The 15,737-nt window shown below is 44.4% G+C and overlaps 2 protein-coding genes across 5 annotated transcripts in view; one reads left to right on the forward strand and one right to left on the reverse strand.

Moving 5' to 3' along the window:
• Positions 1-535: 535 nt before the first annotated feature.
• rad52 (RAD52 homolog, DNA repair protein) lies at positions 536-4,668 on the forward strand. The gene is made up of 12 exons (XM_050072749.1): positions 536-689; positions 952-1,029; positions 1,699-1,800; positions 2,065-2,158; positions 2,369-2,436; positions 2,565-2,683; positions 2,836-2,911; positions 2,995-3,224; positions 3,322-3,512; positions 3,923-4,003; positions 4,090-4,329; positions 4,408-4,668. Exons 2-12 carry the CDS (start codon positions 976-978, stop codon positions 4,467-4,469), a joined length of 1,317 nt encoding a protein of 438 aa, XP_049928706.1. The 5' UTR covers positions 536-689; positions 952-975; the 3' UTR covers positions 4,470-4,668.
• Positions 4,669-6,557: 1,889 nt separating this feature from the next.
• The window catches only part of LOC126407645 (serine/threonine-protein kinase WNK1-like), a 30,789-nt gene continuing 21,609 nt past the window's right edge, over positions 6,558-15,737 (reverse strand). For all 4 annotated transcript variants that reach the window (XM_050072726.1, XM_050072723.1, XM_050072725.1 and 1 more), the window contains 14 exons: positions 14,645-14,807; positions 14,441-14,557; positions 14,076-14,189; positions 13,918-13,966; positions 13,686-13,823; positions 12,301-13,307; positions 12,137-12,211; positions 11,902-12,021; positions 11,472-11,805; positions 10,793-10,970; positions 10,483-10,676; positions 10,160-10,357; positions 9,849-10,075; positions 6,558-9,754 (listed from right to left, as the gene is read on the reverse strand). In XM_050072726.1, the coding sequence (XP_049928683.1) occupies positions 9,374-9,754; positions 9,849-10,075; positions 10,160-10,357; positions 10,483-10,676; positions 10,793-10,970; positions 11,472-11,805; positions 11,902-12,021; positions 12,137-12,211; positions 12,301-13,307; positions 13,686-13,823; positions 13,918-13,966; positions 14,076-14,189; positions 14,441-14,557; positions 14,645-14,807 (3,295 nt within the window). In that variant the 3' untranslated portion in view covers positions 6,558-9,373. The remainder of the gene's footprint in view (positions 9,755-9,848; positions 10,076-10,159; positions 10,358-10,482; positions 10,677-10,792; positions 10,971-11,471; positions 11,806-11,901; positions 12,022-12,136; positions 12,212-12,300; positions 13,308-13,685; positions 13,824-13,917; positions 13,967-14,075; positions 14,190-14,440; positions 14,558-14,644; positions 14,808-15,737) is intronic.

Consider the following 15,737-nt stretch of genomic DNA (forward strand, 5'->3'; position numbering starts at 1 on the left):
AGCATTTGTAAATGGACTGAAAGATGGACCCTATATTGGATTGTCCACCTATACCATATTGGCCCCATTACATTTGCCCATATGGGTCATGCTAGGGCTGCCTGGGTAGTGGGTATGGGTCCAAAATGGGCACCTTATCTAGGACCCACTTGGGTAAACCAACCCATGTGAACAAATAATATGGAAGCCGTGGACAGTCCCATGTAGGGCCCATTTTCAGCCCATTTACTACCCACAAGGGCCTCACATACAAATGCTGGCTGGGGAGGATGAGAATGGACTTTAGAAGGGATACTGTGAACAAATGGAGATAAATAAGGTGTGGGAAACTCAGAAAAGAGTATTTGATTTCCTAACAAACACTGGAGTGTTTAATAGAATATAGTTTTCCCCCAGTTTTATTGGACCTTCATTTCTATTCAATGTCAACCATATCCTGTGTTGCGTACTCCTATACGGTAGGTGGCGGTATGCACCTACAAGTTGCAATCCGCCAAAAGACGCAAAGAAGAGTAATAAACGGTCGGTTGTTGATTTTCCGAGTGGTCATGAAGGCAGCATAAACTCGGCTGTCCGAGCGGGAAGTTCAAATGTTCACCCTGTTCAGCTCATATGTACCAAGTTATTCCTGTTAACTCCGACTAGCTCATTTAGCACACAGTAACATCACTTTAAAGGAATTTTACCTGGTGAGTTTATATGAACGAGCTAGCTAACTTACAACGGCCATGGCTAGCATAGTATTAGCATGCTAACTGAAGGCAACATTAAGCTAACGCTAGTTGTTAGTTTGACTCAGTTGGGACAGACAGACCTTTAATGTTAGCTTAACTCCTCAGCCAGCCCTGGGCTCATTTCAGGACGTTACCCTCATGGATAATTATGCTGTTAGAGGAGCTGACAGCAGTTGTTATTTAGCTTCTTTAACTATTACCTGACTGTTTATTTTAGTGACAGTAGGGCAGCTCTGCAGCCATGTCCAGTAACACTGAGCAGAGGAGCAGCTCTGCACCCAGGTGCTTCGGACAGGTAGGTGTTCACATTAGGAGCTCACAGTAACAACACACTAACACACCACCTCCTGTAATTCTCATCACAGACTAATTCATTCAAATGAGGTTCAGGTGCGCAGGATTTATTATCCAGTAGTTACCGTTCAGCTGCACCAGCTGTTATCAGTGAGGGAAGTGTAGTAGTCTCTGTTACAGTGGAGGTGTTTGTTTGTGTGTCTGTTTCTTTTCCCAGTCTGGATGTTATCATGTTTACACGTTTTTCTTATGGATTGCACACCCTGATGTACACGTAAATCTGAGAGAGAGAGATAATGCACTGATAACGCCTTCAGGATGTTTTCAGTGTTTTACCCAGTGCATGCTGGGATAGGCTTCTGTCCCCCACAGTCCAATAACGTTATAGTGGAAAGAGACAAGAAATAGATAGATATATACATACATATGTTTTGTCCAGAGGATTTTAAAATAAAGCTCGGTGGATTTGCACAAAATAAGCTTGTACTGGTACTGAAGAGACTAACACTATTTGTTATTACACACTGCTCAAAATTATTCTAACAATATTATATATGTACATGAATACACTGTATAACTATATAACATCAGCTGTATAGATGAAAACTAACTTTGTGGCCTTGTTGTCGTGTGTGTGCGTTTTGTTTGTCTGACGGGACTGTGTTGTCAGTGTACCTACACAGCTGAGGAGCACCAGGCAGTGCACAAAGCTCTGAAACAGAAGCTGGGACCAGAGTTCATCAGCACCAGGATGGCTGGAGGAGGACAGAGGGCAAGTCTTTGTTTATCTCTCTGTCTTTGTTTTCTGTACAGCCCTGAAGCCAGTTTTAACTGAATTGTACAAAAAGTTGCATTTCTACTGATAATTTTATATTTTCAAACAAGGTAGTGTTTTCTCAAGTGGAACAATCCGAATATTTTTTCAGTATGGAGGAAATGTAACCTGTTCTCCAGTTTGACCAAACAGTTTATCATAAAACCACTTAGATATAACTCTGCTTCCACCTCATATCAGCTCTTGAATGGACTCTTCCAGGTGTGCTATATTGAAGGGCATCGTGTTATCAGTCTGGCCAATGAGATGTTCGGATACAACGGATGGTCGCACTCCATCTCTCAGCAGAACGTCGGTAAGACTCACAAGCTGTGCTCTGAATTGCAAACTTTTTCTTTTTACTATCAGTACCAGGGGCGTAAATATAGACAGTGCAGGCAGTGTGGTTGCACTAGGGCCTGTGGGGTGGAGAAGCCAGAGGAGAGAGTGGCCCTTGCACCTTGAATATATTATTATCTTATATTCTTCTCACACAATCAGACTAACACAGCACTTGTATTTTCAGACTTTGTAGACATCATCAACGGGAAGTTTTATGTCGGAGTCAGTGCGTTTATCAAAGTGCAGCTGAAGGTTAGATAACCACTATATTGATTATAATTTTCACCTGATCAAGATGATTAGAGTTGAATCTCACATAATGTGTTCTTTCCTGTGCGTTGTCCACATGAGTCTGTGTGTAACATGTATTTTTCCTCCAGGACGGGTCGTATCATGAGGATGTAGGTTATGGGGTCAGTGAAGGGCTGAAGTCTAAAGCTCTGTCGCTGGAGAAGGCGAGAAAGGAAGCTGTGACTGATGGCATGAAGAGAGCACTCAAGTACTGGAATTTACATTTTTGTGTCTTCTCAGTCTGAAATCTGGGGGAAAAAATATTTGAAACATAAAATCTTTCTTAGATATGTTTTGTCATAAGAAGACTGATGATGGTTTTGCTGAGATTTGTTTTTTTTTGGGTGGGTTCTTGTTTAGATGCTTCGGTAATGCTCTTGGAAACTGCATCATGGATAAAGAATACCTCCTAGCCATTAACAAGATCCCCAAACAGGTCTGATATAAACTTTCAGCAATTTATGTTTTTATTTTCATTCAGAAAGTCTTTGGATGCTGAATCTTGTCCTCTACACAAAGACTCCTTCTCCTCTAGATCCAGCCCAGACTAAGCGCTCAGAGGGTGAGCCCTTAATAGAGAAGGCCCGGATCTCCAGTCTGGTCCAGCAGGAAAAGCTTGCATCTGCAGTGGGTCCTGTGAGGGCGCCCCTGGAGCCCAGAGTCCTCAACCACAACCAGAACTATCCAGATGTTCATACCCCTAATGCAGCTGTCCCTGCTGACAGGAGGAGTGAGACCATGGACTCCAGGTGAACAACAGCAGGTCTAGTTTCTGTTTTTAATGGCACTGACACATCATCTCTTGTGCATCATCTGCAGTCTGTTTCCTCCATCTCTCCTTCTCAGACCTGTCATGGACTCGCTGGATGCTGTCGGCTCTGACGCTCACACAGACCCCAAACAGCTGAGAAAGCTCCGACAGCAGCAGCTTCAACAGAAGTTCAGGAGAGAGATGGAGGCCAAGAAGATGCAGCAGAACGCAGATCAAACCAAGTCTGAGGACCAAGAGGTCGCTGTTGGACGAGGGTCCAGTGGAGGTAAAGGTTTTATTTGTCATAAGTGATTTAATTCTGTTTAAAGCAGTGGCCTCAAACCCAAATTACCCTGCACTGGACAGGAGTTTTTTTTACTACAGCTCAAATATTCTGCAAAAAAACTAGTGTTTTTTCCCATTGGAGTAAACTTCAACATGTTTTTGCTTGCCAATGGAAACTGTCACATTTAATTCCACAAAAAAAATATGCTCATGAAACTTTAAAATTGTTGAAAAGTTGTGAATGAAAGACTGAAAAATTAAAATAGGGAAAAATATTCTGTGCAGGCCAGATGTAACATTGAATCTGAAACATTATGACATTGTGTCTTTTTATTCTTAACTATTAGGAGTATGTGTTTTTTTTTTTCTCTGGTGGTCGTGTTTTTGATAAAGATGTTTCTTTTCCTCCAGGTCATGAAGGTGTGCCTGCGTACAGTGACGGCTCCTCAGATGGAAACAAGAAATGTAGCAGCAGGGACGACCATTTAGAAGGTGCTGTGAGCCACCACCAGAGGGCTCAGCATACTTAGACAACCAGCCAGCTTCACGCAGTACAAACAGTTTGTCCTTTTCTGCAGATGATCTGGAGCTCTGGGATTTCACCCTCGATGGGATCGAGGTGTCAGATGATCCCGCAGGCGACCCAAACTCCAGAGCGTTCAGGCCCAGCACGCCTGGGAATCACCACATGCAGACGCGCAGTAAGACCCCTCAGAGAGTCCCGGGCAGACCCCCAGATGACGCCCATTCGCACAGTGGAGGACACGACCGTGCTCAGTACAGACCTCAACATCAGACCCACTATCAGGCGAGACCAGGTGAGGTTTCATGAGGGAGATGTTAGTGAACTGTTGGCTGGATTTGGTGGTCTAAAATCTACGTTTTCATCCTTCCAGGTGAAGCCTACAGTCCATACAGACAAGGACAGTACATGAAGAAACGGCGACTGGACACCTGAGATTTAATGTTGCTGTTCCACAGTTTCCTTTATGCATTACAAAATTTATTTTACTTTTATATTTTTTATATTTATGTCAGTGTTTACACTGATTAACTTTTTTTTGCAATGAATTGCTGCTATTTCTGATGTTTGGAGAGATGTTATGTCTGGATTTGTAAAAAATAAAAACATAACCACAGAAGTCAGCTGAAGTTTGCTTATATTTATAGATAGAAACCATCCATCCATTTTCATCACTCCGGGGCCGGGTTGCGGGGGCAGCAGGCCAAGCAAAGCACCCCAGACATCCCTCTCCCTAGCAACACTTTCCAGCTCCTCCTGGGGGACCCTGAGGCGTTCCCAGGCCAGATGAGATATGTAATCCCTCCTGCATGTTCTGGGTCTGCCCCTGGGCCTCCTACCAGTGGGACAAGCCTGAAACACTTCCAACAGGAGGCACCCAGGAGGCATCCTAGTCAGATGCCCGAACCACCTCAGCTGACCCCTTTCAACGTGAAGGAGCAGCGGCTCTTCTCCGAGCTCCCTCTTGAGGTCCGAGCTCCTTACCCTATCTCTAAGGCTGAGCCCAGACACCCCATTTCACTACCCATAGTTCATGACCATAGGTGAGGGTTGGGATGTAGATGGACCAGTAAATCGAAAGCCTTGCCTTCAGGCTCAGCTCTCTCTTCACCACAACGATCCAGCGTAGTGCCTGCATCATTGCAGAGGCCGCACCAAACTGCCGACCCGTCTCACACCCCATAACTAACCCTTAATAAATAACTCGAGGGATGTTTTTTTCGCCCTAAATTTTATTTGATTGTTGCTAAGTTTATCATACATATGTTGTAAAGCCTTGAAATAAAATATGAAAATTCTTAAAGAAGCAGTGTGTCAGATTTAGGGGGATTTAGTGGCATCTAGTGGTGAGGACTGCAGATTGCGACAAGCTGAAACTTCTCCCAGTTAGGATTCCTTCTGTGTTCATTGTTGAGGAGGTTTTCACCATAAACCAAATTATCTGCAGAGGTCTCTTCCTCTCAAAAACAAACGAGATTAAAACCAGTAAAAACCCAGAATGAAGCAGTTATATGTCACACATCAGTGTTTCTCTGACGCTGTTCTGCTTTTTTGAAATGGGCCGCCAGCTTAGCACATGCTAATGTGTGCTCACTTTTACTTCGATAACTTAAGATCCAGACGTTCAGGAGGTTTTTATTGGGAATGAAGTTATCTGCAGAGGTCTCATCTTCTCCAAAACAAATGGACCTGGTGATTTAAACTGGTAAAAACACAGAATAAAGCAATTTAATTTAAAAAACAACAACCTGTTTTTTTGTTTTTTGCAATGGCCCTATCTAGATCCAATGTTTGGTTTGTCTGTCCTGGCATGTGCCTGCACAGAGCGCTAGTGGTTCTTGTTCAACGACTGTCCGCCCTGTGTGGCCATCCGTCTCAGCGTGGACCAGGGCTACAACTGGGCTACGTAGGCCTCAGGTTGGACCCTCCGCGGTTGTTCTGGGGGGCAGATGTGGTTCCCATGTGGTAGCCTTGGTGCAGGGACACTGAGGCTCTGGTAGGTGGCTGGTACTGCGTTAGTGGCTGTGCGGGGTTAAGCATGTTGACCTGGCATGTGCCTGTGGGTCCTGCTCACTGAGGACCACTGTACAGGGCTGAGGCGTATCCGAACCCTTGCGCAACTGGGCTCAGAGAGCCTTTACGCGGCCCCAGAGGGACAGAGGGGTTGGCTGGATTAGGGAGGTGAGTGGTGTTTGTTTGGTTTGGTTTGTCCGTTCTGGGCTACTGTAGAAACATAGCAATCTCTGTGGATGAGGACCCACTCCTTAGATAGATATAAACAGCTCACTGTAAGGTAACGAAAACACTATTCTTATTTTTACGTGATTACACACTAAAGAAAACATACCAGTATTTCATTTCTGTCAGTATATCCCCCTACATCCTGCACCCTGGCCTTTAAGTATTTACATAGATTAAAAAAACATCGCAGGATTGTTAATGACAAATTAGTGAAATAAAATAGCACAATCTGGTCCTAAAGTAAAAAAATATGACTCCAATAAACATGACAAGTTGCTTCGATTGATATTATTTTTATTTGTTTTTACATTTTGTACAATGTGAAAAACATACACAAAACAGACACTGAATCACAGGAGGTCAGTAAGGAGGGATCAGAAATTAGAGCTCAACAGATAGAATTGCGTGTCAGTAGCCTCAAACAGAACTGTAGAGGTGTGTGATAATAATTAATGATGATAAGAGCATATGGACTTTAAAAGCTTTGCTGTGAGCTTGTGCTGTACAGGAGCCAGATGTGAGTTGGTTGTAAGATTAAACACCAGTGAAGCCGGCATGCAGAAATCATACGCTGATAGTCTGATATTGAAGTTGTGCCTGTGATATTGGTAAATGGCAATGAACAGATCAACACCTTGTGATCACTCAGAAAGGCAAATAATAATAATGATAATAATAAAAAAAAAGATCTAATAGTCCAATATCAAAAACATTAAAGTCAGTAACAACCCTCATCAGCATGCAAATGTTTCCATTACCCCTCAGTCCCTTTAAAACTTTAAACATTGCATATTCTGCATTGCAGTAACTTATTTTTTCTCTAGAGAAGTTTAACTATTCATCCAATCTACGAGCAGGCGAAAGAGCCACAATGACGGCATGGCACTCGTGTGAGGTGCTGAGACAAAAGTTAAACCAGCGTGACAACGTTTAAACCTTTACACAGCTCACTTGCTGCCTGAACAAGTGCGTCTGAAAACAGTTTAATGATCAATCCACAAAAACAAATGTCAGCCAAATCCATGTACGTGTGAGCCAAATATATAAACACAGCTGATTACGCAACCGACACAAATGGAACTGTAGAGAGAACAGAAACGCTTCCACATTACTAGTGTGCTCTTTGTTCTGAAGCCCCGTGCGGTGTCTCGTCTGATGTTGTCAGTGTTACATCCTCTGTGTGTGTGTGTGTATGTGTGTGTGTGTGTGTCAGTCATGAAGCCACCTGTTGTGTGTTTTTTACATCATGTACAGGTTTAAGCTAACTGTTTTTTTCTGCAGTACAGTCACAGCGACGGGACGAGATGAGTCTGGAACTTGTCATTAGTGAGGATGCAAGGCACTAAAGTGTTCCTCATGTTTACAGGTTAGAGTGCGTGTGCATGTAGAGTGGGTCACCACAAGCATACTCTAGTGACGGAGCAATACATGAAAGCATTTAACTCACATTAACATATGTACAATAAAATAGAAAAAAAAGGGGGTGTGGGGGGGGCGGGGGGGCAGGGCAGTCATAGAGAGAAGAGCTTAATAAACCACAGGACCTCTCCTGCGTGGTGGGTAGGATACCAACGACAACAACCCTGCAATTGCACTTTTTATATTCCTTTAACTACATGTTGTTTAACAACCTTTAATAATAATTACAGTGAAACAACATCAAAATCTGATGGCTGAATACAGGTCCATAAAGAACATTTGTTTTATTAAATATACGCATACAAAACAGACCACAGGAAGAGAGAACCCCAGACACTTGTAATTCGAGAGGTGATGGCTAAATGTTATGAGCGGAGATATTTTAATGTGACTTCACCAACGACCTGTTCGTCTGTGCACCGTCTGTGTAAACAACTGGGAGAAGTGGAGACTGAAACCTCCCACAAATACTAATGCAATAAACCAAAATTTGTCCTGTTTCTGTGATATGATGAGCAAATTTGACCTGCTTATATCAGAACTAAGTGAAATTGGGATTCTTTTTTCATCCTTGTGTAAAAAACAAAACAAAAAAAAACAAACACCCTGCTAACACCCTCAACCAGATTGTGATTTACAGCAGCATCACCTCTTAAGTTTCACACTGCGAGTGGTGGTCAACACCAGGACAATGCTTTTTTTAAATGTGGCAGATCCACTGACTTGCGAATCAGACGTGAAAAACAACTCAGTATAATAATAAATCTGTATGGATGGACAACTCAAATCACAAAGTCAATACACTCTCACAGGGACATAAATATGCGAGACATGGAATCATAACCCAGTGAAGAAATATCTATGTACAAAGTCAATGTTTGAACGTGTTCTGGGATTAAGGCCACAGTTACAAGGGACAGTTTATCTACTCTTTGCCATTATTGCATTTTACTCAATAGGTAGCCACTGGGATGTGTTCATACCCAAACTCTATCTGTTACACTCCTGCCTAACTTACTATGTCTTTCTTCTCCCAACTCAACCAATCACACTTTGCTATTCCATCTGGGACAAACTAATCGTCCCACTCCTATCTCCCACTTTCTGTACACTCCCTCCTTGCTCTCTGAAACAACCTTCTATCCCAAGTCACTCCACCAGCTTAATGTTTAGTCAGTTGTGCGCACGTATGTCTATGTGGTAATATGTCATCAGTCCCAGCTTGGCTTAAAGTCAGGACCAGTAAGGATGTGAACCAGAATCCTTCCTACCTTCTCCTCTCCAAAAGGAATGACAACATTGCAACGTCTGCTCTCAAAGACATCTTTGGCTGCTGTTGGTTACGCTTTTGGGTCATTACGTCACCAGACACGACCAACCGACTCGTCACAGCTCAGTTCCACAGCTGATGGCAGGCCAAGTGTGAGACTCTTGTGCCGTGGATATGTATTGCACTCTCCCTCCAATTTGCCAGGCAGATTTCGTTCCGCCCGAGAGGACTCGAACCACACAGGTCAACTTTATTACAGAAAGAAACATGTAATAATAAAAGTTGAAATAAAAAGCACAATATCCAGCCAGCTAACCAGCAAACTGCACAGAGAGCTAGTGGTTCTCGTTCAGTGACTGTCTGCCCTGTGTGGCCCTCCGTCTCAGCGTGGACCAGGGCAACAACTGGGCTACGTAGGCCTCAGGTTGGACCCTCCGGGGTTGTTCTGGGGGGCGGATGTGGTTCCCATGTGGTAGCCTTGGTGCAGGGACACTGAGGCTGTTGTAGGCGGCTGGTACTGCGTTAGTGGCTGTGCGGGGTTAAGCATGTTGACCTGGCATGTGCCTGTGGGTCCTGCCCACTGAGGAGCACTGTATGGGGCTGAGGCGTATCCGAACCCTTGCGCAACTGGGCCCAGAGAGCCTTTACGCGGCCCCAAAGGGACAGAGGGGTTGGCTGGATTGGGGAGGTGAGTGGACGTGGTGGACGTGGTGTTGGAAGGCGTGGGAAGTGTTGGGCAGAGGTAGCCAGGAGCTGAGAATTTACGGCCCATGTTGGCTGGAGGGATAATCTGTAATTGTGAAAAATCATGAGGCATCAATCACATGAGGCCATACAGCCAAAAAATGCTGCAAAGAAATTCAAATAAAGTACTATGTGCTTACGTCATGACCCAGTGGTGCTTGTGCTCCAGTTTTAGGACCTCTCTTGCACTGGGAGAGGCTGATGGCGTCCCTGGCCCAGTTATCCACCAGTTGGTGCAGGTCATCAGTAAAGGTGCCCTTGCCCTTCTGCGTGTGAGACGAGGAAGGAGTGGGTCCACTTGCCTGGGCCAGAGAAGAGTGGTTCTGGCAGAGGCCTGATCCGTTTGTGGAGCTGGCTCCACTTGATCCTGGTACACAAGAATAGAGATGTGAATTAGAAAATAAATCAATTCAAGGAGGTCACTGTGACAAAATGAAGTGCTTGCACATACCTGTGGAGCAGCTACTGAGGCTGGGCATGGATGGAGAGGTTCTAAGCTGCTTCACGGATGACCTGTTAACTACTTGTGATGCCTCTGTTGCTGTTTCTGATGCCTCTGTTGCTGTTTCTGAGGCCTCTGTTGCTGAGGCTGAACTTTGCTTTGGAGAGGACTCTGAAACATGAAGACTCTGAGTTGAGGCTGGGGATCCTGAACATACAAGCACAAGACGTACCATTTCAACCCAAGCTTCAGTGATTGAGGACAGTACTGACATCTCAAGTGAGTACTAAATTTGTCTCATGAACTAAAACAAGCTAGTTCACTCTCCTTACCTGAGTGTACAGGGCTGGGCTGTCCACTACTACGAGCAGATTTGTGGCTTTTGCTTTTGAGCCTTCGTCGACCTCCAGCCATCGCCACAGCAGGGGAGAACACAGAGGGAGGAGGAGGTTTTCCCATTCGCAAAAACACGGCCTCTACCTCCTGTTTCTGACGAGCCTGCAATGTCTGAATCTCCATCATATGTCTGTGAGCGGCAGAAAAACATACAGTCATGTAAGAATATTTCTACTGGGCTGTGAAGTGACAGTATTCACATGAAATGAAGGCAGCGTGAAGTATGGCTATGAGCATTTGACATACTTTTCTCTGAGACGGCTGATTTCTTTCTGTAGAGCTTCGTCCTCGGTCTCAGAGTCGTCATCATTGTCACTACTGTAATGGGTGTGTGTGTTATGAGGTTCAGACGTTGAGGATGAGGGACCGTTCTGCATACTGGAGCCATGTGTTGGACTGGAGCCTCCTGCTGGAGCCGGGGTCACTGAGGGAAATTGATGTGTTAGAGATAGAGTAGGTTTACCTGGGGACCTCACATGATTTGAAAATGAACCCTAAACATCTGTAATCTGTCCACAGGAAGAAGAAAATGCAAATTTACCGACAACATCCAATATTATTTTCTGATATGGTTAAAACATGATGGATTTTAAGGCTTAGTGGCTACATAGGTCTACTGAATTTGCAATTCCCACTGTAGCCACTACCAATAGGATAAATATAAGAATACTGGATGGGACAGAGGCGAAGATGCCTCCACTTTCTATATGAACATCTCAAGAGGGCATTAAATTGTGTATATCATAGCCACTTATCAGAGGAAAAAGCATAGCTGTGATCATCAGTTACAGTGTTAGCAGTGAAATAACTAGTGACATAGTGTGAAGCATCAGTTTAACACGGTTCTTATCGTACTATGGTACAAAGAGGGCTTTACACTACTTTATCAAAGCAAGCTTAATCTGAACCTGAACCTGATACATACCTGTGACGGAAAAACGTCCCACTTTAGAGCCAGTGGTTGGCCCAGATGTGGCACTGGTGCTCGAGGACACTTGGAAACGCCCAATAGTGGTCGGCTGACTGGCAGGGTCAGCAGAGAGAGAGGGGGCTCCATTTAGAGCGTCAGTTTCACAAACTCCTTTGGACAGAGATGATGACCGGTGGAGGGTATTTTCTGGACTTGAGGGGGAGGAAGAGGAGGAAGAGGAAGAAGAGGAGGAGGAGGAGGAAGTAGAGGACGGCGTGAGCGATGCAGAGGAGACAATGCTTGAGGGATCTGGGACGCTGTTGGATGCACCATCAGTAGCAACGGACACCTGGGAAAGAGAAGAGGGAGTAAATTTTAGTGAACTTAGCACGAGGTTTAAGAAGTTTAGCTGTTTTAAACTGAAGTAATCAGACAATCAACTTACTTGGAAACGTCCCAGAGTGAAACCTGCTGCTGGAGGCTGGACCCTGTTACCTCCCTGAACAGTCTCTGGGCTCAGAGCTCTCCTTAACTGGGCATCCAAATTACCCAGGGGCTGCTGTGACTGTGGAGTCACAAACAGGGTATGAGGAACAATCTAAGTCATACATCTAAGCAGTTTGTCAAAGACTTACGAAGTAGTAGAGCAGGTTTTATTACAGAAACATAATAGATCTCACCTGATTTGGTCCAGGAAATGGCGGTACAAGTTCAGAGGGAGGTGTAGCAGCTTGATCAAAACCAGTCGGCAAAGTCTAAAAATTATAACAAAGACTTATGTCATGTCCATAAACATTATTACAGCTTTTTGGATTTACTCTTGGATGCTGCAGTTTTCACTAACCTGTGCCCTGGGCTTAGTTGGAGGTGTCTGTCCTGCCGGGGTAACACCCTGTCCTGGGGTGGTAGTGGGGCCCATGACACTCTGCACCCCAGAGGTGAGGGGAAGGTTAGATGGAGGCACCATGGCAACTCCAGGTGGAGGGGAAGAAGTGCCAGTGGGAGGAGAGGAAGTGCCTGTGTTCTGATCCACTGATGCAGAGGTCGTGCTCTGATCTTTAAAGAGAGACCGGAGCTTCTTGTCTAGAGCTTGGATATCATCTCTGCCAGCGGCCTTGTTCTGGAGCTCGGCTCCCTCTGACTCCACTGGCTGTGGCTGGACCTGGCTCTGACTAGGTAACGTGGAGGGAGGAGGGGGCTGAGCAGAAATGGGGACAGGCTGAGACTGGGTGTTTGTGTGCTGTGGTGCATGGATGGACGAATTCACAGGCTGAGAGGACGAAACAGCACTATTAAAGGGCTGCTGCTCTGACGCAGGGACAGGGCCAGTACCACTGGATGTAACACCAGCAACAGAAGAGACAGAGCTACTGCTCAACTGAGGCCCAGGTACTGCAGGGACGGAGGTCTGCACTGATGGAGGAGAAATGGTGGAAGATGTGGGTGGGATGTTGGCGGCTGGTGGGAGCTGCGAGGGTGCTGTTTCATGGGATGAATGAGGAAGTGGACTGGCATCACTGGTGACAGGAGCTGGGGTTTGGGACTGAGATGCAGGTGGAGGGGAAACCCTTCCAGTTGAAGGAGGTGGCGAGGATGTCGCAGTGGATGTGAGAGGCACACCAGGAAAAGTAGTGTTAGCAGTGGAAGCGACAGCTTCTTGCGGAGCCGGGATATTGTTAGAGTTTGGGCCGAGTCCAGCCTCATTGGTCGGGACAGGGCCTGGCTCTTGCTCAGTAGCAGAGGGATCAAGGGTGGCACCTCTCTCTACACGAGCCTGCTTCATTTTACTGAAAGCCTGCTGGAGAGTGCCAGATGGAGCAGACAGAGAGAGGCCCAGTGGCACAGAGGGAGCTAGAAAAAAGGAGAGAATTAAAATTACTTCAGAAACTGATAAAAATGTTAATATGCTAATTTTGAGCAACAATAACTTAGCTTATGTGAACACTTGTGTGATACGACATAACCAGGGTACACCTTGGAGTTTTCATTTTTCATTACAATTTGTTTTAGAAAATATTTCCTACCAAGGTTGAAACTTTTTTTTTCTGTCAGGTGATGACTAGTAACACTTACAGCCTCTTGACAATTTTCTGCATCCATAATCTTTAAAAAATAGTTTTAACTAAAATATTGAGGTTACTTTCATGAAGAGTCCAATGCATTACTTTGCAAAACCAAATGGGGGGAACAGTTTAATTCCACAGGGAATAAAACAAACTTTTCTCTCACCTGGTTCATCTCCAAAGGAGGTATTAGCAGAAGAAGTGCCAAAGAACTGTTCTTTAAGACGAGACTCTGGCACTGGGCTGACTATGAACCGTCGTCCTGCTGAATGCACAACCTGGGCTGTAGTGCTCGGGGAAATGCCTGTCAGAAAGGTCAGAAGAAATATAAGATGTGAGACGGGAGTTGGACATCATAACAGTGAATAACTGGACTGGAGTATTGTATTTTTGCTAACCTGGCAGCATGGGAACAGACAGCTCAGGCTGTTGTTGGTGATCACTCATCTGAGGAGAGATAAAACATTTGTGGTTATGTTCTCAGGTTCAGCAGAGGAGGATTAAAACTGTCATAATGGGCGTTTGGCTAATAAGATGATGTGTAGTAGAGACACACCTGAGGAAAGCCTTCCTTCATGCCCTCTCCTTTCTCATCAGCCATTTCAATGACTTCACGGACCTGCTCGATGAAGGACTCCCGCTCACTCTCCAAGATAAACTCACTCTCAACCTGTAACAGAAGGTAAAAGAAGTTCACTACTGTGACTCAGACTACATATAACATAAGAACGTTCCACAAAAGGGTCTGAAAGTTGATAATTCAATGGTATTCTGTGAATGACATCCATACAAAGTATATACTCTACGAATATATGGCATGTATTACACATATATAGACAATATATTTATTTCAACAAACAACCATTAGACAGTTAATACTTTCTACATGTTTAGAGGCAAAAGCTATAAAACCACCACTACCATGATCTTTGCAATCTCCTCCGGATTATCGCCATCAAGGTCAAATCTGAAGGTCACCATCTTCCTGTTGTGTGTTTCCAGCTGACACTCTGCTACTCTGTCTCCCACATTAGAGATCTGCAAAACATTCATTCAGGTTAAAAGTGTTTCAAGACAAAGAGTGTAGGACAAAATATGAATGAACCGATCAGGTAAAATACATACACTGAGAACATTTAGCTTGGCCTTTGCAGTCTTCTCATGGCGGGAGCGGCTGCGTACAGATCGCCGCTGGTGACGTTTCAGTGAGCGGCCCTCATGGCGACCTCCTGATGTAGAACTTCCATCGTTACCGTCACTGAGACCTGAAGCTGCGTCTGACAGGCAGCTGAAAGAGAAATGGACCCATGACAGAGAGATCGGACACATCGGGCCACATCCAGGAAGCATACGAACAAATTTCCTCTTATTTTTGTTTGTGCCCACGATTTGCTCTTATTTTGTAGGTACCCACTGACTTGTGAGATTCATCAATGTCTTCTCATTTTTGCTCTTCTCTTAGGTAAGAGAAGATTTCATGAGTTGTTAAGAGCGTTTGTCCAATACAAGAAAACACAAGTTTTATTTGAGAAACATAACTTTTACATAATTTGAGGTACTTTTACTTTACTTCAGTATATTGATCTCATGACACTTTCAACTTCTACTCCACAACACTTCAGAGGGAAATATTGCACTTGTTACTTCACTAATCACTAGTTAGCTTAAGATTATTTTGACTGTTTAAATTGATTTTTTTTAAACTAGTAACACAGTATTTTTACAGTGTGATATTAGTTCCTATACTTTAGTAAAGGATCTGAATACTTCCTCTACCACTGCTGCTGACATGGCATTTACAGCATCACATGTATTTTTGCCACTGGCATTTTTTTAGTTATCCCGTAACGCCAGTCATGTCACTAACCAAAAAAAAAAAAAAAAAGTTCCACTTCTTACAGCCTTTATTGGTGGCATTTCCCCAATTCTTAGGCATGTGCCAGAGTATCTGCACACCACACATCAACACCTGCCCTTACATAGTGTTTAGGGGCGTTGCCTATGTTCATAGGTGTCTTATGATCAAGTAGGATTCATCACTCAGCATCTGGGTATGAGCAGATTTGGATGGTTTTTAGCGTTTTGGTACATTTGGATTTAATTTCTCTCATTTTTTTCTCTTAACAGGAAATTAAGAGGAACTATAAGAGACATTTGAGAGACTGCTGTTGCATGAGGCCCATTGTGCAATGCTGGTGAAACCTGCTTTTTCTTAGAA

This window comes from Epinephelus moara, chromosome 20 (assembly GCF_006386435.1).
Source record: "Epinephelus moara isolate mb chromosome 20, YSFRI_EMoa_1.0, whole genome shotgun sequence".
NCBI classification, from domain to species: Eukaryota; Metazoa; Chordata; class Actinopteri; order Perciformes; family Serranidae; genus Epinephelus; species Epinephelus moara.

Bases quoted from the DNA above. Each gene is read 5' to 3' on its own strand.
- rad52 (XM_050072749.1), top strand. From the start codon at position 976: ATGTCCAGTAACACTGAGCAGAGGAGCAGCTCTGCACCCAGGTGCTTC. The intron at 1,030-1,698 runs GTAGGTGTTCAC...CTGTGTTGTCAG, and splicing joins CACCCAGGTGCTTCGGACAG to TGTACCTACACAGCTGAGGA. The intron at 1,801-2,064 runs GCAAGTCTTTGT...GGACTCTTCCAG, and splicing joins TGGCTGGAGGAGGACAGAGG to GTGTGCTATATTGAAGGGCA.